The sequence below is a fragment of the Cyanistes caeruleus genome, chromosome Z (assembly GCF_971803275.1).
Source record: "Cyanistes caeruleus chromosome Z, bCyaCae1.hap1.1, whole genome shotgun sequence".
Lineage (NCBI taxonomy): Eukaryota > Metazoa > Chordata > Aves > Passeriformes > Paridae > Cyanistes > Cyanistes caeruleus.
In genome coordinates, this window is record NC_141732.1 from 59,933,620 (window position 1) to 59,960,317 (window position 26,698).

Sequence of the window (26,698 nt, forward strand, 5' to 3'; positions counted from 1 at the left end):
GCCCTATGACAACAGAACACCCCTTGAGATAAAACACAATGCTTCTTAATTCTGCACATTCTTAAATGTGCATTTCAAAATTTAAAGATGTTATTCTGCATGATAACTTATTCCCCTCACATCCCCGAACTTCAAACTGCAAATTAGCAACACCACCACATACTGTAATGGGAATATACCGCAGAAGTAAAGAGGCACTTAAGCTTCAACTTGGCCAGAAAAAGCCACATTTTATCTAATTCAATATTGTGTGTTCTATGCAATTCATTTTTATCTCCTTAGTTAACTTTCCCTGCTTTTGTTACAGGCACTGCTGACTGTATCCTTCAAAGGAGAAACATATCTTTGTGTCAGTTCTGTGTTCTGAGATGTGAAATAAAAGGGATGTTCAGGTGCTAGGCATTATCAATTTAAATGCAAATTAACTGGATCAAAAAATGCCAGACTGGCTATATATAAAAACCATATAATAAAAAGAAAGCAATCACTTTATCACATACAAGAGCAATTTAAATTATCTATTTTCCTACAGATGAACTGGATACAACATTAAAATTTATAACAGACTAGACTCAACTACATAAACAGCAGTTAAACATGTTTTGCTTTTTGTGTAGTATTCTAGGAATTCTCCTATAGCATTAAAAACACTGATCCATAGGAAAGATGAAACATTTCAAAAGGATTCCATGAGTTAACAGCAAGGATTTTCCTATGGAATACACTATAGTCTAAAGACTCTTCAATTGCGGGACTCATAATAACATCTAGTAAGCAAAAGAACTTTGCTTACATTGTTGAACATTGTTTAGGGATACAACAACACTCCCAATTAAATTTTGAAATTGTAACAAAAAACAAAAATAATTACACCAGGCTTTTTTCCAGAAGACAAAGAACTACAACAGTTTCTTCAGAGAAAGTAGCAAGAACCTGAAAACAGAGTCAGACACTTCAAGTCAGTTTGAGTATCATCTTTAAATGCTGGAAAGAGAAAAAATAACCAAACTGACATGTCCGGGGGGGAAAAAAAAAAAAAGTAAATCAAAAGTGCTACAAACATACCATTTATGGAAATGACGTTCATCAACATAGAAAATGAGGTTTACCTAGTTTGCCCCAATGCAGTTCATAATACTCAATGCTTCAGGGATATACCAAATCATCACAAAAAAAACCCTACTAAACTGTACCACTAACCTACTACCCAAACGAGAAGCAGATTGCAGTTGAGAATTATTTAAACTACACTTCACAAAATTATGTCTGCTAGATCTCATGTTCTCCACAAAAAGCAGCAGTGGCAGAACATATCAATGTCACTACCTTAAGGCAATAATGCAGCTCATCTTATTTGAGAGTAGCTACTGTAATTAGTAAAAGGTGAAAACCCCTTTCAATGAGAAACACAAGCCTTTTTGAAAAGAGAGCAATTTGACTGTTGCCAACATTAACTCTGTAAATCTATGCATTCATTCTCTAGCAGTGTGATCTTTCCTTATTCCAGATAATTCACAGGAAAACATAGTAGAAAAATATTACTTGATATTTTTGCTCACTATGTTGCACTCTTAGCTCCATTAAAAAAAAAAACAACATAATTCTTTAAGAAAAAAGTGTGAAAACTCTGAATGAACTCTCCATCTCCAAGTACACAAAATCATTTCAGCTAACACAGTGTTAGAAAATCTATGCTTCATTCTGACCTGCTGTCCTACAGTTTATTTCACCCCTTGGCAAAGTACATCATCACATGACTAATGGAGAAAATGCATGGACTGCAAAGTGCTTGAAACACCAACACTCAACAGATTCCAGCTGCACAGTTCACATGAATATTCCCATCATTAGAGTTTAAAAGTGTTATCATATATTAAGGGAAAAGGAGATGAAAAAGAAAAAAAGTCACATAAGACATAAATGCCAGCTACTGGTACAAGTGTTCATCTGAATAAATATGAACAATTATACAGTTAACCAGAACTGGAAAATCCTAAATCCATGGTTTAACTAAAGCCACTGATTTCTCTAAATTCTGTTTGAATCTGAAGGTTCTTTCATCAGACAGAAAGCAGTGCTTTTTATATGGGCATACATACAAAGGATTTTGCCTACTCTTAAAAAGCTAAAGAAAAAAAACACGACCATAGCACACAGTGGCCAGCATCAACATTTCTTGACAACATAGTTGCTAAAGACCATTATGCCCATAAGAATCTTTCCCCAGATTAAGAGTAAGAATTCCTTTCCCCAGATGTAAATCATGTTTTGTATCACACAATTCAGAAGCTGCTGCTGACTTTTGTTTAAATCAGTAACTAGAAGACAAAATGATTAAGCTTGCCTTCAGCATGGGACACTTGCCTATGGTCAGGCTTTGATTTCAATAGTTTTTGTTAGTTATTTTGCACAGAATAGAAGGGGCAAAAATAGTCAAAATACATTTGTTCTTTCTTCCAGGACTGATTAGCACTAGCAAAATACAGGCCTTGCTCTACCTTAACATGTTCACAATCATCAGCTGGAAGAGACCAAGCCAGAAAGGAAAAGTCCACTGGAACGAAGTTTTCAACTCAGCCAAACTGAGTTACGAAGTTTGGTCAAAGCACTACTCACACCCATAGAGCTGAGCTCCACAGCTGCTCTTCCCCACATTGGGGAAAGCCAAAAACAAAGGGTCAAAGAATGCACTTTTTCACCCAGAAAAATCACATGGAACAGCAATGACAAAACATCACATTTTCACTTTCAAAAGATATCTCTTTTGCAGAAAATGGATACTTTATATTTGCTCTGTTTATGACACCAGATCTTCTGCCCCTTATGCAATTAAAAGTCTCAAAATTAGAGATTTTGCTTCATGTTGACATTTTAATCTGTTTTTATCAATTCACATTTGACGTGTTCAGTTGATCCCACACAACTTATTAGTAATATAATCCATTGATGTCAAAGAAAGTTTCAAGTTCTCAAACAAGGGTTACATTAGAAAAAGTGAGACTGTCTGGAGACCACCTAGGTAAACATTAATCCCGTTTCTGAAAATTGCTTAGTCAAAATGCACACTTTGTTTTTTCGCTTTAAAATTCTAGTCACACGTTTCTCCCAACATCTGATTTTTCAGCTTGTTCAATTTTCATCTGAAGCTTGATTGCTTATAGGGCTTTAAATGCCCTGAAAAATTTGAAGATCCCTTAAACCAGATTAATCTAAACATAGGTGTTCATGAGCCTTTTCTACATGTCCTGACCATTCGCCACACTTGTTTGCTGCTGAACTGCAGAAGGCTATTGTGACTATTCCTCTTCGTATATGGTAGGCAAGAGGACACCACCAGCATAAAATGTTTCACAAATATTCAATTACTAGTCAACACACATTCCAAAGCAAGAAAAACTGATTTCAACCTCTCCAAAGATAATACAACAAAAATCCCATGGTCCATATTGATATTACACTGCTCTCCCTGCTGACATTAACCAGGTTCTCTGATTAGCTGCAATCTCAATTTTGAGTATCCACCCCAGGAAGACAGGAAAAAATGTAATTTGGGAATTTCAATGCTCTTTTTATGTATTCCTTTCCCTATCAGAAAGGGAACATAACACAAATCTTATCAGTTTGCTGTTTTTATTTTTATCTGAAAGCATCAAAAAATGCGTGCAACAACACATATACCTACTGTATCAATCTCAGGTCTAAAATCTCTGATGCAGAGAGGAAGCCGATGTCTAGCAGCAACTACCTTGAAGCAAAACCCCAGTTTCCTAATACTGACAATTTCACTGGAATAATCATTGATAAAACAATACAAATTACTAGACCAGTGCTGAACCACTGTGTGTAAGAACTTCTGAACTCTTGACATAAAGCAGTGTTTCACCCTAGACACAGTTTTCAGCTAAAAAAACACAATGGACAGACAATCTTTCTTCCATAAAAAAAAGCACAAACACATAACTGTGATAAATCTTTTCCCACAATTTATATCATTACTTGGTCCCTTTGTATGTGCTAGCAATAAAGTCAGGTATATTTTATAGTTTTTATTTGGACTACTAACACTCTAGATCAAATGAGATTAGGACCCCGATAGTCTTTTTGGTTTATTGCCATTTTATAGACAGTTTCATTCCCCTCCTTGTCCAATATGGCAAGATGATTGTTTCAAGTGAAACTACAGTAAATCACATCAGCAACTGTATTAAATTTTGCAAACATTACATTTCTTAAATTTCCTTTTACCTTTGACTGATAATCCTATTTACACCAGCTTAATAAGGTCTAACAAGATCAGTGAAGGTTACTCGCATTTGTATCTCTGTCTAATATGTTTGTCTGCAAGTTTCTGTCATGAACTATCTGCTAATTAATGGGAAGAACTTTCCAAAGGCACAGATTTCTTGTGTGATTAGTCCAAAAGACCCTCACAAAATAAAAAGATAAAAAAAAATAGAGGATACACCTTCAGATTCCTATCTATTCAACATGAAGCAAAAGTAAAAGAAAGACAACAATAATTTTTTCTCTACACTTCCTAGATGGTTTTAAACCAGGAGACAAGACAGTCCTAAATTAAGAGGGAACAGTATATTAAATTCCTCCCAGTTCATATACTGATTTATATGATTGAACTGGCAGGCTAACGTGTCAGCTTTCACCTTTTCTGTACTCACACCACCATTAGGGTTGATGACCTCTGGAGATCATTCGGTCCAACCTCCCTGTTAAGGCAGGGTCACTGAGAGCAGGTTACACACAGGAATATGTCCAGTTGAGTTTTTAATGTCTTCTGAGAGGGAGATTCCAGGACCTCCATGGGCAGCCTGTTTCACTGTTCTCCTATCCTCAACATAAAGAAGTCCTGCCTCATGTTGAGGTGAAACTGCTTGTGTCATTGCTCCTTGTTTATCCTGTAACTGAGCATTAGTGAAAAAGAGTCTGGCACCATCCTCTTGGCACCCGCCTTTTTATACACCTTGATTAGATCCCCTCTCAATCTTCTCTAGACTAAACAGGCCCAGCTCTCTCAGTCTCTACTTGTAAGAGAGATGCTCCAAACCCCTCATGATCTTTGTGACCCTTTGCTGGAGCTGCTCCAGGAGCTCCTTGTCTCTCTGGTACTGAGGAGCCCACAGCTGCACACAGCACTCCAGGTGTGGCCTCACTGGGGCCCAGTAGAGGGGGAGGTCAGCTCCCTTGACCTGCTGGCCACACTCTTCCCAAAGCAGCCCAGGATCCCACTGGGTCCTCTGGCCACAAGGGCACACTGCTGGCTCATTGTCACCTGGTGATCCACCAAGACTCCCAGGTCCTTCTCTGCAGAGCTACTCTTTAGTGGGGCAGCCCCAGCCTGTGCTGGTACTTGGGGCTATTCCTCCCCAGGTGCAGGACCCTGCACTTGCCCTTGCTGAACCTCATTAGGGTTCTCTCTGTCCAACTCTCCGGCCTACCAAGGTCCAGCCAGAAGGCAGCAGAGCCTTCAGGTGTATCAGCCACTTCCCCAGTTTGTGTCATCAGCAAACCTGCTGAGGGTACCTTGGATCCCTTCATCCAGGCCAGTCATAAACAAGTTGAGTGAGACTGGACCCAGTATTGATCCCTGAGGAACACCACTGACCACAGGTCTCCAGCTGGATTCTGCTGACCCTCTGAGCCCTGGATCCTGACTCTCTGAGCTCTGCCATCAGCCAGCCCTTGGTCCACCCCACTGTCCATTCATCTAAACCACGTTTCCTGTGCTTACCTAAAATAAGTAGGTAAAATAAGTAAATGAATAGTGATGTACCTCAGTGTCCAGGAAGCTTTATCAGATGACCTGGAATGTGATCACACAGCACATACAGGCCATCCAAGGGATCAGGCTTAGCCAGCCTTTATTTAGGAAAGGTAGCTCCTGCATGACCAACCTGATCTCCTCTTATGATCAAGTGACCAGCCCATGGAAAGTCTGTGGATGCAGTCTCCCTTCAGCAAAGCCTTCAGAGCCTAATGTCTCCCAAAGCATTCTCCTTTAGAAGCTGTCAGTCCACACCTTGGACAATTTCACTCTTCACTGGGTTAAAATCCAGCTGGGTGACTGGGCCCAGAGTGGTGCTGAATGGTGCTAATATCTCAGGGGTCAGAAATAATGCTTCATTCAGAGAGTCACAGGGAATGAGAAGAGGGTTGTGGAACAGGTCTTGGCTTACCCCTGAAACAGGCCTCACAACCTCAAAAGAAGGATCCTAAACAAAGCACCACCTGGGCTTTTATACCCTGTACAAGTCTGGGGCCTTCCTGCTGAGTCATCAGGTCCTGCTGTTTCTGTTGTCACCTGGCTGGTGCCACAGCGCCTCATGCACTTTGAAGTGCAAAGGATTGGTGCCAGTTCACAGCCGCCCGGACTCAGGCTCCCGTGAACTCAAGCTCAATCAGCAGCCGTACACAGAGGCAGCAGGGTAAAACACAATTTGGTGGGAGGTGGATTATGACCTTTGACTCATTGATCAAGAAAACCACTAACCCAAAAGAAGAGTAAGACTGAGCATGCAGACTAACCACCATGACAAGCAAGAGAATCATCCAACCAACAGAACGTAGAATACTAATTAATGTGAGAACTAGGCAACTTGTAGCCAATACGCCTCGGTTTGCCCAAGTGGATAAACAGTGTAGTTTCAAGAATGGGTGTTAGCTTTGCAGATTTACCACACAGCACTCATCTAAGCACAAATACGATAGAAACAAGTATCTCGGCTCAGTGTGTGAGATTGGTCTACTGCACATCAGCTGACAACAATTTTAGGGACACTGGTGCCACAACCAATCAGCAGACAGTCACTAGTGAGGTTCTCAAGGGCTCAGTAGGGACCCCAGTGCTGTTATAATCTTTACCAATGATTTGGATGAGGAGACCAAGTGAGTAAGTAAGTTCATGGATAAGACTAAGTTAAGTGGGAGTGTTGATCTGCAGGAGGGCAGGAAGGCTCTGCAGAGGGATCTGGACAGGCTGGATCATGGGCTGAGGCCAATGGTGTGAGGTGCAACAAGGCCCAGAGCTGGGTCCTGCCCTTGGGTCACAACAACCCCAGGCAGCTCCACAGGCTGGGGCAGAGTAGCTGGAAAGGACCTGGGGGTGCTGGTGGCAGCAGCTGAACATGAGCCAGGCTTTGCCCAGGTGGCCAAGAAGGCCAATGGCATCCTGGCCTGGCTCAGCAATAGTGTGGCCAGCAGGAGCAGGGCAGGGATTGTCCCCCTGTCCTGGGCACTGGTGAGGCTGCATCTTGAATCCTGTGCTGTTCTGAACCCCTCAGTTCAAGAAAGATATTGAGGTACTGGAAGTACTAGGTACCCAGGGAAGAGCAACAAAGCTAGTGAAGAGTCTAGAGAGTGGGTCTTGTGAGGAGCAGCTGAGGGACCTGGGATTGTTTATCCTGAGGAAGACGTGGCTCAGGGGTGACTTTATCACTCTCCACAATTGCCTGACAATGGGTGTAGCCAAGTAGGGGTCAGCCTCATCTCCCAGGCAACAAGAGACAGGATGAGAGGAAATAGCATCAAGCTGCACCAGAGGAGGCTCAAGTTGGACATCAGAAAGAAATGGCTGTTAAGCACTGGAATGGGCTGCCCAGGGAGGCAGTGGAATCACCATCCCTAGAAGTGTTCAAGAAATGACTGGACATAGAAATAGCTGGCCAGCAGGTGGTGGTCAGTCAAAGATTTGCACTAACATCCTTCAAGGTCTTTCCTAAACTACGTGATTCTGTGAATAACATAGTTCTCTGGGGGAAAAAAAAAAAAACACCCATCTTTTTGAAGACACAAACCTCATCTCAGTATGGCTGAAATACTTCCCAAGACTGGTGTGACCCAACACTTCCCTTAGTCCAGTTCTAGGCAGACATTTCAAAATCTAGCTCACAATTTGATCCGGTTTTTTGTGTGTCTGTAGTATGCATTCCACATCTAAATGGTGTGGAATTAAGCATTAAACATGCTGCTTAATTTAACCATATTTTAAGACTAACTTTACAGTTTTGTAGTATTTTTTTCATACATACCAGCATTTATTCTAGCCAAACTATTTATAATACTGTTTCCACCACATCTATTTTTAATCAACTGAGAAGCATGGAAGCAACTCTGAGATGGAGATCACACATCTGAAGTAACAGCTGAAAATATCTAATTATAACTTGGTAATGCCTTGTATAGAACTGAAGTTTTACTACGGAAAAAAGGGAGTACTGTGGATTTTTTCCCCAGATTTGGGGTAGAATGTCACAAAATCTATCCAGTGCAATGAATATTACACTACTGACAGACTTGACTTGGTCAGAAGAATAATTTTATAAGGAAGAAAATCTTAAATTGCCAGGCAGGATCCATCGATATTATTTGACTGTAACGTATCTTCTGTTTCTATTTATACATCTGCCAGACTCCCTAACCTTTGGTAAACATAACTTTCTAGCGATCAATTTGCAATCAAATCAACCTTCTGTCATCTGCTGCCACAGAGCAGTGCTAAGGAACAGTGCTTCATACTCTGCACTCCCCTGCCTTCTAGATGATTCCTTTTTTATATGAGCAGATCCTGTGATTAATACATTACACATTACACAAATACCCTACTTGTACAGTAACACTCTCCTATTTGAGTCAATTTTATGGTAAAAAGCAGTAAAATTTTAGGAGTGTAGGTTTAAAGGATACTTAAGGTGGAGCCTTATAGATATAAATATATAAAGATATAAAATATATAAAGATATAAAGATATAAAATAGCAGCTGATCCATCTAGCCATTTCTTATCAATAGCCATATATAAATCATTATTTTTAATGTGACCTCTCAACTATTTAAGACCTGCAGTGTAGGTTTAACAGGTAGAGAGAGAGATGGCTCTCAACAGCAAACTACTTCTTTACAATTACAAATTATGAGTCACTAAGATGGAGAAAACAGTTGCAGAAAAATTTTATCACCTGAAAAAGTACAATAAATTACTAGCTTAAATTCAAAAATTACTTTATAAGCAAGCAAGTATCAGATTTTAAAAAAACTTCAGCAGCAATTGTTCAGTATGAGTTGAGGGAAGACTACTTCGCTCTGTAATTAATTGATAGGGTACTCACACCAGAATGTGTGTAAAAGCAAACAAACTATCTGTGTTGAAATGTCTTCTCTTTTCACAATCATTTTGGAACTTATTTAATTCATTCTTCTACAGTGCTTTTTTCTAAGCTAACAAAATTCTAAGTAACTTTCATAATTGTTACAGACAGATGTTCCTAATTTATACCTGCAGCCAAATTTGAATATAGCTTTATTTATGCACTGAAACACAAAAAGAGTTTTGCGAATTGTCTGAATGCTTTCCCTTGTAACACGGAATTTTTCTCAATTCTGTGCCCCCATATCAAATTGGTTTTTATTCAACTCTTAACTTTCACAGCTTTCTAAGTGCATGTTTTATTTTGTCTTTCAGATCATTATTACTGGAGTACTTTCTTCAACTTTGTCTGTGTCCACATTTGTTACCCACTAATAAGCTCCAGCGAACAAATTAACCAGCAACCCTTTATATAAAGCTTCTTTTTCAAGGCACCACCAGCTAATGTAAATAAATTAATGCAATGTAATACAGCAAAAGCTGATTAGAGATTACATCTATATTGCTTCCATGTATATCTGAGAACCAGTCCTGCTTTGTAGGTCAAGCAGACAAGTCAGAATCCCCAGTGTCTCAGCATCTTTTATACTTCATATTTTTTTAATGGTGTGACTACATCAGTAGACAAGGGCAGGGTTACAGGCATCATTTATCTGTGCTTCTCTAAGGCCCCCAACACAGCTCCCTACAACATCCATCTCTCTAAAAAGGAGACAGGTGGATTTAATGGGTGCAGTGGGTGGACTCTAAGTGTGGATATGGAATTGGCTGGAACAGTTGCATGCTGCAGAGTGCAGTAATCAATGGCTCAGAATCCCAATGGACAATGACAAGCCATGTCCCTCACAGGTCCTTAAGCTTTATTTAATATCGGCCCTAATGACAACAGACAAAAGAATCAAATTAACCCTCAGCTAATTTGTAGATGACCCCACACCTGGAGAACAGGAAGGCATCAAGACAGACCTGTACAGGCTGGAGAAGTGGGCCCATGGGAATCTCATGAGTTTTAGTAAGACCAAATGCAAGGTCCTGCACCTGACTTCAGGCAACTCCCAGTATGAAACTTCAGAATGAATACACTGAGAGCAGCCCTGCTGAAAAGGGCTTGGGGGTGCTGGTGGGTGAGAGGCTGGACATGACCCAGCCATGGGCACTCCCAGCCCAGAGAGCCAAACGTGTCCTGGGCTGCATCCAGAGCAGCGTGGGCAGCAGGGCCAGGGAGGGGATTCTGCCCCTCTGCTCTGCTCTGCTGAGACCCCATCTGGAGTATTGGGTTCTGTTCTGAGGTCCCCAGCACAGTAAGGATATTGATGTGTTGAAGTGAGTCCAGAGGAAGCCATCAAAGTTATGAGAAGGATGAAGCCCATCTCCTATGAAAAAAAAGGCTGAGAGAATTGGGATTGTTCAGCCTCAAGAACAGAAGATTTCAGGGTGACCTAACTCTGATGTGTCACCTGTGTGACTCCTAAGTCACCCAGTATCTGAAGGGAGTCTAAGAAAGATAGGTTTTTACAGTGGCATGTAGTGAGAGGACAAAGGGTACTGGCTTCAAACTGAAAGAGGGCAGGTTTAGACTGGATATCAGGAAAACAACTTTTCCTGTGAGGTTGGTGAGGCACTGGAACAGGCTATCTAGGGAACCTGTAGATGTCCCATATCTGGACATGTTCAAGGCCAAGCTGAATGGAGCTCTGGTCTAGCAGAAGACGAGCTTGCCTATGGCAGGACGATTGGAACTACCGATCTTAAGGTCCCATCCAATCCAAGCCATTCTATGACTGTATGACTGATTGAAGTTTAGGTTTCCCTGATTTGCATCAGATCAAACAGAAACTCATAGCTGGCCAAGTTCACAGCACCATATCCTAACAAGTCTACTCTCTTTTGACAGGACAGGCCGAAGTCCTCTCCCCTCAGGAAACTCACTAAGTCAATACAACATGTCCCTTGCTGCTCTGGGTCACCAAATCACTGACCCAGAAATGCACTTCATCAGGGTCCTGGACAGGAAGACACAAGTGAATCATTGCAGTCAGCTGATCACCAATGAAAGATCTTCTGGACAATTTGTACCTCAGTGTCCTCTGACTCACTCAGCACTGCTGCTGCTCTCATGAGACAGCATGTGCCTCATGACAGACAGTGCCTTGCTTCCAAGTCTCTCAAATACAACCATTCCCCCAAAACCATGAGGTTAGGAGGCAGATGCAGGAAACTCAGGACACGCAGAATAAAGCTAGAACAAAGCCCAGCAGAATGTAGGCGCAAAACCAGTATTCCTTTATAAGTTTGTGATGGTCTTGCCTCAAGCCCAAATAGCATCTCTGATGCAGGCAACAGTCCCTGCAAGCTGTGAAACCTGAGCTTCCATTACATCCTGACACCTGGGCAAACAGCTGCTGCACAGGAAGACAAAAGGAATAAAAGGGATCCCACCAGTCTTTACATTGCCAAGATACAAAACAACATTTTCAAAGTAACAAGTTTGTTTGGTTTGGATTTTTGTTTGGCTTTTTGTGGGTTTGTATTTTTGGAGTTTTGTGTGTGTGTAGTGTGTTTTTTTAAACTAGGAAGAGCTGAATTAACAAGCTTAAAGAAAAACATATGAGACTTGTTGATGGCAATTTGCCATCTTTGGTCTAAAAGGCAAAATAGTCCTTGTTTTGGCATAACAAGACCAGGAGGCTTCTGTGCACCTGTACCATCAGGAGTAACTGGCAGCTCTTTCTGAGGCAATAAATGACTGAGACAAAATAAGCAGCTGGACAAGATCTGCCAGACTTGCCTTTCCACAGCTTCCTACTCTGAAACTACCTGCATAACTGACTCTCAACCATATTCCTAGTCTTGATCAGGAGAACAGCCTTGCTTCATATAGCCCAATGAATGATCAATTATCTGTAGGCTGAAGTGGTAGAGGAGGCTGCCAAAAGGCACTGCAGCAGATGTGTCTGCAGAGAGACAAGGAATGTTCAGCTTAAGTCATTGGTAGGACTGGGAGATAGGCTGCACTGCTGTTGCCTTCTGAAATTACTGGAGTTCAACTTTCCCAGACTAGTTACAACTTCATGACACAAAGTTGTGGGCTTTCTTCACCAGCTGCTTTGCAAATGGATTCCTTCAAGCAGAGTGCTTGCTGGTCAGATTGTCACAGCAAGTACTGGTGACCTCATGCCATCATGCCACACAACAGGAAAGACGGATTCTGATGACTCCTACTGACTTGCAGCTGACTGCAGGGGACTCACAGAAAACAATAGTTCTTCAAGTGCAAGCATGAATACAAAGCAAAGACACAGTCTGTCTCTCAGAAGCTCTGTGCTAACAGCACTTCCCTACCTTAATTTCAAAGTCACCTGAATAGTAAATACTGAGGATTTCACACTGCCTGGAGCATGTCCTTGGAACACAGATGAGCCTTTGAAGAACAAAGTGTTTCCCCCCATTTGTTAACCAGTGCATTGTGCCATACTTCTCCCCAGCCAAATCTGCTCAGGGCTTATCCTCCAACCAGCACACAATCAGCAGCAGTTTCTGCTTTAGGATAGATTTGTCTTCATTCCTTTTCTTGGTAGTCTCAGCCAATAGAGTAATAACCCAGTACAACCCAAACAGTCCTGATAAAGAGTGCTGAAAACCACCTTCTTACACTTCTCATGTCCACTTCCAGGCCATGTCCCATGCAGAGCAGCAAACTATGTTACCTTGTCCTATAATCACCATCCATTATCCTTTCTTTCTGGTGAGCCGCCAAGGCCAAATCCAGGTTCTACATTTCATCAGCTGGGCCAACACAAGTGGGGTCTGACCACAGTTAACGTGACTTCCAGACTTGAAACACAGAGAAGTATTAGACACAAGTTGTGTCACAAGAGGTTTAGATTGAGTTTTGGGAGCAATTGCCCCACTGAAAGGGTGGTGAGGCAGTGGAACCAGGTTCGCAGGGAAGTGACAGAATCACCATCCCTGGAAGTGTTCAAAAGATGCACAGATACAGCACTTGGGGACATGGTTTAGTGGTGAATATGGTGCTGGGTTAACAACTGGACTTGATTATCTCTGAGGCCTTTTCCAGCTTTGAAAATTCTATGATTCTGTGAGCCCAAAGCACATCATCCAAGCCCCTGAATGTGGCCCATGCACAAAAGAAAAAGCATGCAGGAAGAAAAGGGAAATGAACAGAAATTAATACTTCAGATTTCCTCAGCCAAATCAGGGATATACAGCTCTTTCAGCTTTTGATTTCAAGAACAGCAAGGGTGGTGGGTGCGAGAGAAAAGGTACATATACCTAGGACATAAAACATGGCATCTATTCTTCACTGAGAAATGTGTACCAGAGAAGAGAAGGCATGGCTGTCAGTACAGATGGGTACAGGTGCCTGTTAGTTTAATAAGCTTGCCATGTCTAAGTACTGCACACTCAGCTAAATGTTGACAAAGAACAGGACTCATAGGACTACTGTTTCAGATTTTCACCAGTCTCTTGCCTGGACAATGAGGGAGAAGATTATGTGAAGTGCACATCATGGAGAACCATGAACTTGCAATTTTTCTCTTCTTTCCCACTGACACTGAAGAAGTGCTTCTTATTTGCCTTCTCTCTTCTCTCTCTCCACCCCTCCCTCCTCTTTTCTCTTTCCTCTTCCTTCTCTCTCTCTCCAGACTCATTTCAATCAAAAACAAAACATTAAACCAGAGCAATGTTCTTACTATGTGCTGAAAAGTAAGCAGATGGTCATGCTGAAACTGCTGGCAGACATTGTAGGGAGGAGTGGTGGAGCTGATGTGGTCTGTGGTAACAGCCCCCCTCGGGATGCTAGGCTGGTGACCAGCAGAGCTGAGCTGCTGAGCTGCTCCCACTACATCAGGATGTTCTCCCACCCAGAAGCAAAGAAACTAAGACAGTAGATTAGGACTCTAGAAACACCAATCAGGACCCTTTCTGGTCCTTCTGTCTCAAACTAAACAGAAAAGCAAATACTAAGGTTACTCTGTAGCTACCACATTGTGGTTTTGACAACACACCTACCTTTGATAAAGAATATCCAGACCCACAGTAGGGCAGTGGGGCATGGCAAAAAAATCCAGGAAAGCTAGGTAAAAGGAAGGAGCAAAACCTAGCACACTTATGTCCACAGAACTGCACTTCAATAGACATTTTTCCTTTACACATTGAGGCTTTGCACATTGCAGAAATTACTTGGAGTGATGCTAGTAAACACACACAGGAAGTGGCGTGTCAAGAGAACAAGCTGATATATGTGTGCACATATATATCTGTGTGTGTGTGTGTTTGACTTACTTTTGCTTCTTTAAACCCCAAAATGCCCTTACCCAGTACCCCCAAAAGGATATCTTAATACTGATAATGTTGCTACACGCTGAAAGGAATGGTAAAAGTCAGCCTTACTAATATTAATGAATTAACACATATAGAAACAGAAAGAATCAATCTGACAACAGTATTTAGAATCCTAATTAGAATGTAAGACAAAATATAAAACCAGGGATTTTCTTTCACTACCAGGACTGCTATCACAGACCTACTTCAACATGTAGAAAAAGCTGTATGTAAATACTGCAATCCATTCTGCAATATCTCAAATAAAGTGAAAAATGGGATTTCCAAGCAGTGGTAGTAATGGATACAGTTTCATATTTGCTGGAGTCTCACAAAAAAGTAGCACAAAATAAATACAGGTGATCACTGATGCTCTAAATGATATTTAGATGCTGATGCACTGATGCACCATAGTATATGTCATTAAAAGTTCCATAGTAACAACTCCCTCACTGAACCTATCAAGTTTTCTGAGTACATTCCTAAAAAGGTGGAATAGCCTTACGAACTAGCAAGTACTGCTATTGTATCAGCTCGTATCATCTTTGATGCCAGCCTATTGTTTTACACTGAAACTTTGTGTTGCTTTGTAGAGCTTGATAATAGTGTTTGATTATTTTCCATATCCTTGCCAATTTTTTATTCAATGAAAGTCTTTTGTTTAAGAATGAGACAAATGAACTGCACATGGATTTACAAAAAGACATCACACAAACTGAAAAAAGCGAAGTGGAACTTTTTGTACCGTTTCTATTACACTTTGCAAATGCAAACAAAATCTCCCCACAGCTTTTTTAAGTTAAAAAAACAACTGCTGCACTTGATTCAGTGCTGAAGTTTAGAGATAGTGATTATATCTCTTGAAGATGAGTAAAAATAACTAAATCCCCCACCAAGCACACAGAGCTTCTCTTTAGCAAGAAATCCTCTGCTGGCACAACATTCCATTTTAGAAATGGTCCTTCAATAAAGGCACTCACTTTTGTAGGTGATGGTTCCACTAGTCTCTGACGGTGGCGTGTTGAGCTGAAATGACTCTTCTGAGGCGTCCCTTCCTGACAGTGAATGAAGAAAGGGGAGAAAGAACAGAGGAAAGGGGGCCAATGGATCGTGGAGGGGATGGAATGGAGGATGTTGGAGAAGGGAGAGGGAGAGTATTTAACTGAACTGTATTTTCACTAACTTTGAAAAATATATTTATTTATTTATTTATTTATTTATTTAGAAAATTAAGCATTTTCTTTAAAAAGTAGTCTCTCCAGGCTCTTATATATGAATTATTCACACACATTTAATGATGCTGTCTCCTGTAAAGCCACATGTACACACATGTACACATGCCTACTTCATTTCTAGATAAACACATAAACATTCATTTCACTTTTCCGAACTATAAACATTATCTTACCTTTTCTGTATCAACTTATGGAGTTAAACACAAAAACCTCAATCCACTAGCCAACGACCAAACTTGATTTATGCTTCAACACAAACATCAAAATCTCCTCTAGCACAATAAGACTTTTAGATTCATATTCTCTACCCACACCTGTAATAATCACCTTAAATTCCAGAGACTTTTACCTAACAGAACTTAATGTCCTTGAGTGAGAAAACCGAGAAAGACTAGGCTTACATAGGTAAAAGGTATTTTCTCTTAGAAAGCAAAACCTGAAAGATCATTCAGCTGAAAAAAAACCTGAAACCTGACAGTCTTCATTATATGTGCAATACCATAAGAGATTTTTCCAGGATATGATACTGGTTCCAAATCCTCTGCCTGCTTAATATCAAAGTGACTGAAGAGAAACATTTAGCTTCTTCCCGGAGATACTTTAAATATTCTGCCTCAACCTCTCCAAAAACTTTCCAATTTGGAAATCCCCTCATTGCTGTAGTAAGTGTAACTCTACAGTCTGCTATTTCAGGTATGTGTCTGAAGGGTAGAAGATATGCGTGAAGAGGCTGTTCCTAATCACAGGAATCAGAGGATGAAAATTGATAAGACTAATTTTTTCTTTTTTCCTTTCTCTTTTTTTAGTTTTTTCCTTCAGAGCCAAGATATAATTCTCCAAGGAGTCTTCTCTGAAAAAAAAGTTACAATATTTTAAAATATAAGACAGATCTGCTTCTATTTCTGAAAAGATATTCAGAGGGTTCTTTAAATGAAAATACAATGCTGCACAACTCTGCAAATATTTTTCAAGATCTCAAGACTTGTTTTTCAAAAAGCATTTTTATAAAAGTAGTTTTTACACCTCCTTAACAAAAGTCTTCTACTGGCATGACACCACGCAGATAGAACCAGCCCTGTAACTCAAAAAGATCTGGAAATTATCATGGTGGAAATTATCAAAGATTACAGCCACTATGGGATGATTACACCATAATTCACCAAATACGAATCAGCAGTAGGGCAAACTAGTTCTAATTAATAGAACCAGCATTACAGAAAAAGTATTTATCCAACATTTGCCTAAACACTAGGTTACAATTGCAAAATACTGTTCTGCTGACGGTAATGTATTTTGGTAACATTCCATTAAATTGCTGGTGTAATGGACTAAAATTATTAATAAGGGTTGGATGACCTTAACATTTCTTTAACAATTTATTTTAAAATTTCTCAATGCCCTTGCCATTACAATCTAACACCAAATTTTATATCATTAACAATGGATGCTTGACTAGGGTCTCCTTTCTGTCAGTTTGGAAACAATGGTAGAGCCAGAGTAATTTGGCCATTAGCTAGCAAAAGTGCTGAACTTCAGAGGCCCTACCTTCTCCCATATTAAGGTTATTAACTAATCTAACATGGGATCCTTTACTTGGAATCGTAAGAAACATGGAATTCTTCTTCTCTTATTGGCATTTTTCTGTCTTTCCTGTCTCACCTTCAGAATGCTTTTCAGAAGTAGCTGAGAGCTGGCACAAACAGTTAACACATTGAAAAACCCCAATACCACTGATATTGTACCAATGCCATTTCAGAAGCAAAAACATATACCTAAATTGATGTGACTACTCCTACAAAAAAGCAAAGTCAGACTTCAGGCTATTAAATGTTTATGTGGGCTGTGCCTTCAGTGACGCCAGCCAGTACAGGATAGACTTCATGCAATACCATTCCATGTAGGGATGACAGTTTATCATCAGGACATGTGAAGGCTCAACTACGATCAACAAGAGATTAAAAAAGCTGAAAAGATGCTGGTTCTTTCACTATGAATAAGTTCAATATAGAGCATCTGAAGCCATTAGGGACATTAGACTGTATGCATATATATTTTGCATCATAATGTCATGCATTTCAGCTGATAAAAACAGAAACCTGCCAATGTCAGCTGTAGGTACTGTTCCATACAGGATTGTATAATAAAGGCACACAAACCAGAGTCAATGTCACAGAGACACAGTAATCTTTCACTTGAAAACTAAACAAACAAACAAAACAAAAAACAAAACAAAACAAAAACACCTAAAGACTAAGCATGCAGAGTGGCTACAGTTATTATGCAGTTATTATCAGTAAAGCACATACAGTGGATCCATGATATTAAAGGATGAATGTCCTTTAGAGAGAAACCAGTCAGATGCAATTTTAAGTTGACATAATAGAACTACAGTCACAAAACTAGCTCCTTGCAAAGGCCAACATGATTCATGTCAACAAGGACAGCTAAAGGAAAAACCAGAGGATTCTAAATAATTCTGTGGTAAGGTATTTTAGTTAGATGGAATGCAGAAAACTGGCAGCATGTGGGATTGCTGCTCCATTATGTGGAAGCAGAAAGAGACAGAGACTTATTTCATTTAAGAGGAGAGTAATCCAAGAAATAATCTTGTGGGAAACACACATCTTAGGGAAAGAAAAAAAATTACCCACATAAAACCAAAAACACACACCCCACCAAAAAAAAGCAACACAGGGGCAACAAGCATTGCAGATATTACGTAGTTTATTTCTGAAGTCACAGAAGCCTGAAAACAGCTGTGAAGAGAAAATGTGTTTTTGGCTGCAGAGGCTGTTATCTAATTCAACTATGTACAGACTTTAATACTGACACTAAAAGTAGTTTCCATTAAGAGCAGCTACCATTCATTGTATGACTATTCTCATGAAAACAGCAGTATCAAGAGAGAAGCAAGAACAGCAAGTGACACAAGCATGTGGCCTTATCTGAAGTGGTTTCTACCTCCAGACTGACATGGCCACAGACCTCTTTTTTTCCTCTCCATTTTTATTAGCTTCCAGACCAAGATCTGAAAAAAGTGGCAAAAATTCCACACAGAGGAGTTAAATTCACCAACAAACACCACAGCTGGTCCCTGACAGTTTTGCAAGTATTTAGCACTGAAGTAAAAAAAAATTCACAGACGCAATTCAATCAACATCAAGCTGGGCAAATCCTTATGCTGACAAGGCTATTTCAATGTTTTTACATTAGTAAGTGTCATACTGAAGAATACCTCTTAACACCTCAAACCATGATCGTTCTAAATATGCTTCCTCCCGCACAAGCTAGCCCTGAGCTATCTCAAGATACATCTGCACCCAAGACTCAAGTCTCTGCCACATCTGTATGTGTCCTATAGTTCAGCCTGAGCATCCTGGCATTTGAGTTTAGCAAAAGCTACAGCAAAACTCATGGCCAAGATCTGCTGTCATAGCTAAGACTTTATCTAAACTTTTTCTTACTTTCCTTTACATGGCAATCTACCTCCTGTTGCATAATGTCTCACACAAGATGCAGCTGTTCTATTCAATTTCCAAACCACTATACACTGTGTATTTTTAAATTATCTGAAGATTCCTTTTTTCATTCTTTCTACTGCAATGTAAAACAAAGTTAAAATGTTACTCTGTTATCATTCATCCATTTAAGCGGACTACGTAAATACAGCTGTGAGAGTACAGCAAAAATACAAGCAAGAACAAAGCAAATAAGAAAATTAGAAACAAAAATTACTTGTTAGAATGTGATGTATTTAGCCTGATTTTTCTCTTGCTTTTTTTTCTCTCTTGCCTCGAAGGGGCCAAGATATCACCAATAAAGAACACCATGAAACTTCTGATAGCTCAATAGTTTTAGGATGTAGCAAAGGAAGCAATAAATATTGTGGGATGTCTACACAATCAAGTCATTTCACATACAAAAACCTTCAACAGCATCACCACAACACTAATTTACCGTATTACCCAATTATGTTTTTATTAATTATATGACACCATTCAGAGGGTCAGCATGCTACATCAGCATTAGGATTTCTTCCTACACTCAGCTTTCTGGCACTGATTACCTGCTGAACAGATCTGCGAAACAACACCAAGGCCATCTCTATCAGATATCCGCTTGGTAAAAGCTACCGGTGATTAGACAGGGTCCATCCAGATATTACAATCGTTTCATACTTAATCCTTGAACTGTATTAATAGATAAAATTTTGACATCTCTGTTTTATTATATTACATTCTATCTATTATAATGTTATGTCTTAACTGTTTTAAGGTCACTGGTAGCCTTGCAGTCTTACACAAATAAACTTCTCTGTTCCAACTTATCAAAGAAATAAAGAAATACTATTCCTGTTTCAGCAATAATATGACACTAAAAAAGAGGAAAAGACAAAAGACTCACAAGGTAAATTAGGTTAAAATTTTCAGTGCTACAAGTACAGATTGGTTAATCAGCTTTTCATAATTAAGAAGAAGGGAAAAAGAGTAGACTTTTGGAGGGCCACTTGGGGGGACACTGGGGGCCTTTTTCTCATAAAGATTAATTCAACTGATTAAAACAATTTGATATTTCATAAGAGGTAGAGGTAGCAGGGATGTGCAGAGAGCGAGGGAGGCAGTAAACATTCTGTTCCCACAAAAACTCACAAAACTGGACAGTAAAACATACTCTGCTTACATGCCATGAAACTGAAAATTCACCAACACTTAAAGGGTATTTTCCAGTGTGAAAAGTTGAATTACCCAAGGTGACATGCAAATAATGCAACAACACATTGATGATGAACCTACAAGAATCAGTTTCAGCAGAGACGGACAACTCCAGCAGATGTTCAGAATCTTGGCACTTACCCTTCTGATAATACAGTACAATCCAAAAATATCCCCAAACCCTTGTGGTTGTACAAGAGGTAACAAACAACAGAGGATAATCCTGCATCATAGTCTCCATGACTTCAAAGTACGCTGAATTCAAATTACTCGTTTTTGTAAAACAGAGCAGCAGACAGTAGGCAATTCAGTGTGCCAAGTGTGGGGGCAGAACCAAGCTATAAATTGTAATACACAGTCCTTCCCTCTCAGCTTAAGATTCAAGCAAGTGTGAAATGTTTTGGGATTTACTGGGGGGGGGGGAAGGGTGCATTGGTTTAGCTTGCTTTTAACTAGTAGGATGTTCATTTCTTGCTGATATCCACTGTCCCAAACTTTAAATTTCAGTGTAATACTTAACTAGATTCTGAACCAAGCTTTATAGGCTGATCAGGAAAGCTCTTTCTGCTTCAGGGACATCTCACAGCAGAGAAAAAGCATAGTTAAGTAGGAAAGATTTCTACATAGTTATGGAATTTTAAAAAAAATTTCTCAGTTATTCGACAAACAGTGTCACATTATGGCACATCTGACAATCCTTAACAGAAATGGCAAGATACCATGTCATTGAAAAGCAACACAAATGCACAGCTTCAATTTTGAACAGTAAGAAAACAAACCGTTGAAGGTTATCTCCCAAACAAAGCACAAATCAGAGGCTAGGACTGCATCTTGCATCAATTAAGCTGTTAGCAACATAAAGTACTGACAGACAAAAAAATTCATCTCAGGTAAACTCCTGTATCCCATTCTTGCAGCACAGCCACAGATGTTAAATTTTGAGTAACAAAAATGTGTACCTAACATGTTTGTTGAAATTGCTTGGCACATCAGTGTGCCAGACCCTCTCTCAGTAGCACTCCTGGTTATGGCATTACCCTCTTTCTCCCTAACCACATCCGGCTCTACGTAGACAATCATTACAGCATTTGAACAAAGAACACTAGGCCGTTTTGAAGGAGAAAAGGGCAAGAACTAATTTTTGACAGGATCCTCATTGATTGCTGCATTTCCTCAGTGGTACTAGAGAGGATGCACATGAAAAATGGGTGCTTGAAATAAGATCTTTTTTCTAGAATAGCTCCTTTGCAGAAACTCATATATTTATAAGTGACTGAATCTTCTCCATATATCTCCCTAGAGCCTGAAGACAGGAAAACACACTTCACAAACCTATAAGCTGGACGAGCATTACTGGATTCATCATCAGAAGAAGTTAGTACTGATTTGTCATATAGACTCCATATCAGAAAGAAATTATATTGAAATAAGTGAAGATGTCTTTAGGATGAAACAGGCAATCAAAAGCATACACTAACACATTTTGCAGCAATGCTAAAAAACTAACTGGAAGTTTCCAATCTTACTGTTAAAATAAAGGAAGGGGCATAATGTGTGTCCTGGCATGACTGTGATGTTAAATTGCACCCCCATTCATCTGCCTAGTCCAGAAATAGGTTTAGTATCCTTAAAACTTCATCTGAGAGTAAAAGTGAGTGGAGAAGAAGTACCGAGTCTGTTATCAGAGACTGTACTTGCTCCCCCCACATCCTGGGATTGGTTTTTGACAGACAGACAAAGAGAGAGAGATTGCCTTTCCTTTCCAGCTAGCTGAAGCAGTGAGGTCTTCCTGGACTGTTTTCTTTCCCTTTTCTTGGAATGGTTTAAGCCTGCTCTGGACTGGGGACTCTGGGGAACATCGGGAGCTTGCACCCGTGGACTACCAGGAGCCCAGCCTGGGTAGTGGCATTTTTCCAGTGCCAGAGAGATTGAAAACAGAGCAAATAGCCACAGGAAAGAGACCCTCTGAATTTTGTCATCTCTTCAGAGCGGTGAGAGGCTTTGTAATTTGATATTGTTCATTCTCGTACTGGGTAGTGCTGTGCCTGTTAAATAAACAGGTTTTTTCCACATCTCTATGAGAAATCTCTTCCCAAACTGGTTGCGGGGTGGGGGAGGAAAGGGGCCACATGGGTTTGCTTCCTGGAGGGGACCCCATTGCAGGACAAGGTGCTACAGAAATTATTAAAAGACATCAGGCCTAAGTATACACAAACGAATACACAGGAACAGAAATGGAGAAAAAAAGATGCGTGCACACAAAAGGTGGTTGTTCGCTTATTATTCTATTCTAAAACCCCTGAACACCATGAAAAATAAAAAAGACAACAAAATCAGTTACAAAGTCTTGGCACAAATGCTCAAAAATACACAAGTCCTGAGCTGCAATCACAATCAGATGAGACTAGCAGTGACCATAAGGATAATATAAGGAAGAACACCAGAAGACAAAAAACAGAAAAACAAAATCGGCACTACTGGTAAGGCAAATTGCATGCAACATAAAACAAATTCCAAACACTCATAGAAAAAAAATCTGCGCTGAAATATGAGGAGTAAAGCAATGCACAGTCCTAAGAGCATGGACAAGAAACACAACTACTATTTGAGAAATTAAATTGAAGCAACTTAACAGTCAGTCAAGAAGCTGCTCCAGTTTAGCAGGCAATGAGTCTCTTCAGAAGATCATGGTCAAGTACAATGAGGGCTTTGCAGCTACATGATACAAATACATTTGTTAAGGATTAAATATCTTATCACAACCACAAAACAAAGCTTGTAAATGCAGTAAGAGCCCCTACTCAAGTCATAAATGCGATATGCTCTTCTCTGCTGCCAAGTGGCCCAAAAAAATTGTAGATTTTGGCCACCTTGTCCTAAAAACAATTTTGAACTGTTGCTTTCAGACAGGACCACATACTTATGACAAAAGTGACAAATATGAAAATGCTATTAATGTTTGAATGTTGAACCCTTCTTTTTATCATCACCATGTCTTTTTATAATTTATCACCATACTTGACCACTATTTTGCTTACATCAAATCAACTCTGATACTCTTTAATGTTAAAACACAGACTACTCTGTCTTGAAGAAGTGAAAGAGAACAGCACATGAATACAGAATCAATGTAGCATGAAATGTAGCTCTTACCCTTGTCATAAACATTTTCTCTAATTTTTCATTTATATTATTCCTTCCTTTATTACACTTCTTGACATTTACTAAAATCTCAAAAAAAAAAAATCAAAAATCAGAAACGAAGTAATTTAAAACTAAAAAGCTGTGTTCCCAAGGGGTACTGAAGTCCTAAAATCAATTTTCCGCTCATAACCTGAATTTTCCAGCTGTGCTCATGAGTGTTGTATTCAGAAAACATAAGAGTTTGGGGAATACTTCCAGGTTCTTCTGCACACAAATTCTGAATGCTAAATTCCTCTAATGTATCTGCAGAACTCGGATACCACTAGGCTTTTTCAGTGCAACTGAAATGGTGCTCTTCTAGTGGCATAATTTAAAGCAAAGCAATACAATACATTTAAAAACCCTTTTCACATCAAAAGAACTCAAAGCAGAAGTTAAAGGAAGCACAGACTTCATACACTTCTTAGCACATCTTCCTTACTTTTCACACAGAAAGAAAAATTTATACTGTGGAACAGGAGAGGAATATACATACAGCTGAAAAATATCTTCAGCTATGTTTCTGCATTTGATATAACATGATTTATCTGTAGAGAATACCAAGAATATTCAAATACACAAAACACATGCAGAAACACGCACACTTCAAGTTGTAGCTTTCTAGGGCTAAAATGCTATCGGAAGACATGAAATTTATCTCATATCAAAATATCTCATGACAAAACAGATCAATGCACTTCAGTCAATTTTACAGGGTAGATACTCTGAACTATTTCCAGGTTCCAGACAGCTGAAAGTAAAATACAGAAAAACACGTATTGTTTCATAACAGGAGCTATCAGTTACCACAAGTCCATATTCTGGGATCATCTATTTGTTTAATTAGACTGTAAGTTCAATTACTATAACATTTTCTTCAAATTTGATGACTTGAAACATTTTCTTTTACAGCACCCAGACAAGGATGGTACTTTTGATATAGTGCTGCTAAACTGGATCTCCTATTTCTGACAGTAAAGCTTAAAAAATCATCCATTTTGTAATACTTTTCAATGCACATCTTCCATTGCTTTGAAATAGTGTCTTGGTTGGAGAGGATAACCAGATGTCATAGAAGTGTTACTTAACATCCTTATGGAACTAAGCCAAGCATACATACACAAAACAAAGGAATTTCAAAAAGGACAAAGTACTCCAAACAAAACATGTACTGTGAAAACATGGAGTTTAGTTGCTAATGTCTCTGAAAAACATGTTTTTTCTCAAGGCCACAGACACTGAGTACAAGTATCCTTCTTGTCTCTAATCCCAGCTGTTGTATGCCACTGAGAAGCACTAAACTTCAGACCTAAAATCAAGGGGGACTTGAATGAAGAGGCACAGGGAATCCAAGAGGAACACAAGTCAGAAACTGAGACAAAGTAATTGAACAGGTTTACAGAAAGCATGAATTACTGAAGGGTTACATGAGCGTTGCAGAAGTCACTGCTATACATACAGGGGAAAATGTAAAGCCAAGAAAACAAGATCAAAAACAGTTATGAAAATGTAGTAGAGTGTTCTGCTTTGAAACCATAGCAGTAACTTATGGATTTTTATGTAATTTTAATGTTCAAATGAATAACTGGCACTGTTACAAGCAATTTGAAGGAAGCATTTCTTCAATCTAGTAGAAGGAATTAATAGCATCTCAAAGCCTGTGGGCTATTATGAGAAAACCGCTAACTTAACAAATCTAGAACTTTTGACTTTTAAAATAAATGTAGTGCATCAGCTGGTGAAAGTAAATCTAAAATCATTATGTGAAATATGACACATGAAGCAGCATCACAATTGAAACTTCATCAAATTCAAAGGAAGCATCTAAGAAAAAAATTTGAAAAGAAAATACAGACAATAACGAGTTTTATTAGTTGTGACAAAGTAAGTAAAAACATTTGTCAAACCAAGGACATTTCATGGAACTTAAAAAAAAAATCTGTTTCAATAAGCTACTGTCCTTCATGCAGCTATTATTCCTACTGTTACCAACAAAACAGGCAAAGAAATAAATAAATAAAAAACCCCACACAAGTAGATTTTGGAGATAAGCCAAGTGACTCAGAAACAGGAGCTAACGAGTATACAGAAGACGCCAAAGCCGCTTTATTTTATGACCCTTAGAACATAACTGAGATAAGTTCAAATCATTACAGATTCTACCACTGAGCTCACCAAAGGATTTAACACAAAGAAATATTAAGTTTATGTTTCACCTTCCGAATCTAATACAAAACAGTTAGTCAGCTTTATGACGTACTGTAGACTTTATGAAGAAATGTTGCTACAATTATCAGAAGGCATTAGTAAGAAGTGTGATATGGGCTACAGGCACCAATTTTGGCCCCATGCCAAATATTTTAGCTCTGAATGCAGCATGGGGCTCTCCTTTCTTTTTTGGATATTGGACTCCACAATGAAGTGTCCACAACATATAGAAAAGCAGAGACAGAGGGGGGGGGAATAAAAAAGATTAACCCTTTCAGAAAAGCTTTCACAGCTCAAATAATAGCAAAATATGTCTGACACGAAGTGTTTTAGAAGACCTGACAAACATGTAACAATGTATGAATGTCTGGAAAACAGAGGTGAATAGACTGATCAAGAGATTGTACAGTCTATTAGGCCTGTGCAAGTGACAGCTAAGAAGGAGAGCAAAAATGTTCTTTATCTCAGTATCTCTTCTCTCAGAAAGCTGCTCCCTTCCTTTCTAAAGGGACCTAACACTGCCTATCACTATTTAAGTCAAGAAAATATCTATTCTAACTTGCACACCTCCTAGTATCTACCTTAGATACCCTGTTTTCTACAACAATGTATAAAACAACTCAAAAATAAATATGGCTCTATACAGAAAAGAAAATAATAATCATTTACCGCAATTATAAAAAATTTAGGGTTTACCGTTTACATCTATGTATGTTGGTCATGCAAAAAACTCATAAAATGAAAGAGCAAGTGTCACAATTTTAAGTAGTTCCAAGTAGCTCAATTGCTACAAATTTTTTGAGGTTTTAGTAAATGTAGAGAAGTTTAGTTTGCAAGTGTGGCCCCTTTCAGGCAGGT

The 26,698-nt window shown here is 39.3% G+C and overlaps 1 protein-coding gene across 12 annotated transcripts in view; it reads right to left on the minus strand.

Moving 5' to 3' along the window:
• The window catches only part of MAST4 (microtubule associated serine/threonine kinase family member 4), a 286,733-nt gene that overhangs the window by 150,009 nt on the left and 110,026 nt on the right, over positions 1–26,698 (minus strand). For 3 of the 12 annotated variants that reach the window (XM_086869389.1, XM_086869388.1, XM_086869393.1), the window contains one exon: positions 15,483–15,557. The exons of the other annotated variants lie outside the window; for them this stretch is intronic. In XM_086869389.1, the coding sequence (XP_086725515.1) occupies positions 15,483–15,557 (75 nt within the window). The remainder of the gene's footprint in view (positions 1–15,482; positions 15,558–26,698) is intronic. 12 annotated transcript variants of the gene reach the window in all.